The sequence below is a fragment of the Cynara cardunculus genome (assembly GCF_001531365.2).
Source record: "Cynara cardunculus var. scolymus isolate 2C chromosome LG 1, CcrdV1, whole genome shotgun sequence".
Lineage (NCBI taxonomy): Eukaryota > Viridiplantae > Streptophyta > Magnoliopsida > Asterales > Asteraceae > Cynara > Cynara cardunculus.
Genome location: NC_037528.1, coordinates 4,380,094 through 4,384,590, shown reverse-complemented (window position 1 = coordinate 4,384,590; position 4,497 = coordinate 4,380,094). Strand labels below are relative to the sequence as shown.

General features: G+C 33.0%; 1 protein-coding gene across 1 annotated transcript; it reads right to left on the bottom strand.

Moving 5' to 3' along the window:
• Positions 1-607: 607 nt before the first annotated feature.
• Positions 608-1,609, bottom strand: LOC112516843. Its single transcript, XM_025124080.1, has 2 exons — positions 939-1,609; positions 608-825 (listed from the first exon to the last, which is right to left on the bottom strand). The coding sequence occupies exons 1-2, from the start codon at positions 1,581-1,583 to the stop codon at positions 760-762; spliced, it is 711 nt and encodes a 236-aa protein (XP_024979848.1). The 5' UTR covers positions 1,584-1,609; the 3' UTR covers positions 608-759.
• Positions 1,610-4,497: the final 2,888 nt, after the last annotated feature.

The window sequence follows — 4,497 nt, the reverse complement described above, 5'->3', positions numbered from 1 at the left end:
ATATTATAACATCGACTGAGATAAAGAATAAAATGAAATATTAAAATCATGATGTATCTCGCTGCATTGCGCGAGTACGCTTCTAGTATTGTATTAATATATTTTAAAAAGAAATATTTAAAAAGTTTAATACATTTAATTTATATTTTAGTAAGAATATAAATAATATGAAAAATTAAAATTTATATTATCCACATTGGCATCTGCAATGAAAGAATCATAAAAACAAAAAATTGTAGCGTCTTATTTGAGATGCTCGAAGTTCTAAGGGTTGTTTGGCAATTGCTAAATGGTTTGGTTTAGAATGATTAAATGGTCAGAATGATTAGGAGGCTCTCATGATATAATGCAAAATGAAATATAATTGTTTGGTAATTGTGTACAATGAAATTAGAGCTCTTAATGGTTAAGGGAAATCCAGGATACAAAATCATTCAAAGGGTTTTAGAACCATTAAGAGACATATTTTTTTTTGCCAAACAAGATTCACCTTTTAACGATTCAGATGTTGTCTCTTAATGAAACTATTAAGAGATAAACAAACAACCCATAATTCTTCTTTTCTTCTCTGAAAAGCATCGTCTCATCAACTATTCAGCTGTTCTACTTAGATTAAGATAAACGTTTCATTGAAATTTCACTTAATTACATAAACATGGATTAAGAACAATATTTCATGCAAGAAGCAAAACACTTCCAAGTTCAAAAGGTTCAAAACATGCTTACTTTTGTAACAAACCCAAAATCCATTCATCTTCATTAAGCCATAAACACAGTGGTAAGCACATTCTTGCATTCAAATGACGCCTTCAACAACATCAAGCCCTATAAACATCAATCAACAAACACATTACACAGTTCATTAATGGATTATGGCTGAATCCAGATTGCATTTGAGTAATACCATACAAATTAATATACAATACAACAACGCATACCTCTTCCATACCAAAAGGAACCAGCTTTTCCTCGAGACCACCAATTTCTTTCACATTGAAGTCGTTGAGCATGGTGATGCTGGATATTGTGGACATGGGCTTTACCTCCAAATCATCCATAATCATATAAGTCACCACCCCCTTCACGAAACCACCGTTTTCTGCTGTCAACTTTTCTGCACCAGAACCAGCCACATAGTCCAACCTTCTATTTAACAGCTTAGAACAAGAAGGACAAACAACAGTCGGATCATCAGCTACATATGAATGTGGTTGATGATAATTAGTACTACTACAACTGTAAAGCTTCATAGCCATGGGAGCATCATCATTGGGTAGCAACAATAGTGGGACCCGAGTCCCGACTTTAGCAATCTTTGGGTTCAAAACAGAGTTTTTGCTTTGATTTGGCTGCATATAAGTATCGCTTAAGTTTTCAATGCTGTGATAGAGGTTTCCTAGTGAACCCACCATGGAATTTTTCGTCAGAAGCTTGATTACTGTACCAACAGGGAGAGAAAGGATGTGGAAGAGAAAATCCACAAATTGTTTGTTGGCTTCGGCAAATAGAACTTTCTGGGCTTTTTTGTCGACCAGAAGTTTTAAACTTATTTGGGATGAAGTTGAAGAAGAGGCTGCAGCCATTTTTGTTTCTTTCAAGCAGTCTTTACTTCTGTGGACGAAGAAGATGAAGCTTTGAACTTATTTCAAGACGTGTAAAAGAAATAAATTACATTTTTGGTCCCTGTGCTTTGTGTTCTTCGGTTTTGGTCCCCCAAAAAAGGAAAAAACATTAGGGACAAAAAAATGTACTTAACTCCGTATAAAACAATCCATTAGGAAAAGAACAGTAATCAATCATCTTTCAAAACTTTGGTCTTAAGAGACCAATATCGCATTTTTTTTTTCTATTAACTATAGTTTAATACCCTTGCCAAACAGCCCAAAAAACTGAGTGAATTAATAAATCTGATGCGGACATATGATTCATACGATCCGAAGAAGATGGTGTCACCTGTTTGCAAATTTGATTAACAGATATATAAACGAACGGTAAATGAACGAACGTTCACGAACATAATGAACGAATGAGACTCTTGTTCATGTTCGTTCATTTAACTAAACGAACAAAAGAAAATAGTTCATGTTCGTTCATTTATTAAATAAACGAACTTCCCGCCGAACGGTTCGCTGAACGTTCGGTTCGTTTACAGCTCTATCGGTACTATAAAAACCATATTTTTTGTAATTATTTTTAGATGTATATTATACTATATTAATTATATGGTGCCACCGTTTGAAAAATTTTCTGGGTCTGTCCTTGTTTTCACGGGTGTGTATGTAAACTCGGTGTTCGTTTCTCCACCTGTATGACCATCGTGTTCTTGGTCTAACTCCAACCTCAGTTTGTAGAAAACCATAAGAGATGGAAGTAAAGCACAAAAGCATTGATGTCGATGCAGAAAGGTCTAAAATAACAAATCCTATTAACCAAAAAAAGTAGTCAAAACACTATAGTTGCACCTCCTCATTTTCAAAAGGTCTGGCTTATTTTTGTCTGTTTCCACGTACGGATTACCAACCCCAAGACCCCCATTATTTTCAAAGGTCATCTTTTGCAAGTTGTCACCTTTGTTTGCAAGTAGTCACCTTTTGCAAGTTGTCACCTTTTTCTACCAAATCTTTTACACAAGGGACCATAAGACTAACCGGGTTTGAGACTTGCTCAACGTCTAATAAAGATGAACTCCGGTCACCTTAGTTGACCGTTGTTGCATGCTGTCGGAGAGAAGACCTCCGTTCCGGTCATTAGAGCTGACCGTTGCTACATTATGCATGATGTCCCTTTGTCTTTGGAGAAGAAGAAGAAGCAGATGGGAATAAGGATCCATGTAGACTATAGCCTAATTATGTAAACTGCATGCAATTTTTTATTTGAATTTTGTTAAACCTTGATTGTATTTCACGGTTGATATTGTTATTTGGATGATATTCTTGAATTTGTGGATTATAGCATTGAAAATGGTAGTGTTTTTGGGTTGTTGGAAAGTAGCATTTGGATGTTAAAAAGGTGGTTTTTCTTTCTTTGCTTTATTGCTATGGCTCTCTCCTTTTTGTCTAAAGCTGTGTCTCAAATCTTCAAGATTTCACATAAATAGACCAATAGGGAGGAAAAGGTAGAAGAGTGACTAGAACTAAAGCAAAAATAAGGAAGAAAAGAGAGAAGAAAAGAACTAAAGCAAAAATAAGGATGAAAAGAGAAAAGAAAAGAACTAAAGCAAAAATAAAGAAGAAAAAGAGAAAAGAAAAGAACTAAAGCAAAAATAAAGAAGAAAAGAGAAAAGAAAGAAAGCAGCTTAACACCTTTGTCTGCCAATTTCTTTTTACACAAGGGACCACAAAGTAATCTTTTACACAAGGGACCAAACACCAAAAAGCATATTAGTATATATATATATATATATATATATATATTCATTTCACATAGTTGTATTGTATGTAGAGGTCTATTTATTTAGAGGTTAGGGGTTTAGAGGGTGACATACCTCCTTATCTTCTAACAACTTGGCTTAATAATATCAGATTATTTTAAAGCACTATTCCCCATAATTTAATTATGTGCTTTTGTAAACCACTAAAATCGAAAGTCACTACACTTTAACACAAAGTTTTAGAAAGGCAATTAACTTAAAAGTAAACAAAGATTGTAAAAAGCCCCCAACTTAAAAGTCATCTGTATACGTCTCTTTACGTGTATTATCATATGTAATAAAAGTATTCTTACACTTTCGTAAAATGAATATTTTCTCGTTTAAAGCTACAACTATATATAATGTTTCAAAATTGTGATTCACTCGCACTGCATCGCGCGGGTACACCACTAGTATTATTTATATTGATGTTAAATATGTCACTACCTTCATAAGTAGCAACTCTTGAACTTGCGGAGAGGTCAATGTGTAAAAAAAGTTTCTGGACATGATTTGCAGATACAGGGACCAAATCTGTAAGCCACTTGCAGAAGTATTTAGACTAATTTATAGATTTGATCAATGTATTTGTGGACTATATTCAAAAAAAAAAAAAAAATTAACACTTTGACCATCCACAAGTTGAGGAGTTGCTACTTGCGAAAATAGTGACATTTTTTGGAGAAAAAAATGACTAAAAGGTAAATTTGTCCGACAGATTGGCTATTTTGAGCAATTTTCTTTTTTCTCGATTGATCCTTACCAAATTGATTCTCACCTCTCTCAATCGATGTATTTTAATAGGATTTAAATATGTTAAACACCGTCGATTACATACTATTGTTTAAATGATGACTAGTTGTATAATTTAGATGTAAATTTCGTAATGATAATGAATAAATATATGAATTGACACAGTCGTAGATTTTTTGTTGGGAGGTTTTTCGGGAAATTACTTTTTAAAAAAAATCGTATTTAATTGATTTTGCTCATGTTTTATCAGTTTTATTTTATATACCAACAGAATTTAATTAATTATAAAATAAATAAATAACGTAACATAAAGACATAATTAAAGTAATTATATT

Bases quoted from the DNA above. Each gene is read 5' to 3' on its own strand.
- LOC112516843 (XM_025124080.1), bottom strand. From the start codon at position 1,583: ATGGCTGCAGCCTCTTCTTCAACTTCATCCCAAATAAGTTTAAAACTT. The intron at 826-938 runs GTATGCGTTGTT...TGATGTTTATAG, and splicing joins TTCCTTTTGGTATGGAAGAG to GGCTTGATGTTGTTGAAGGC.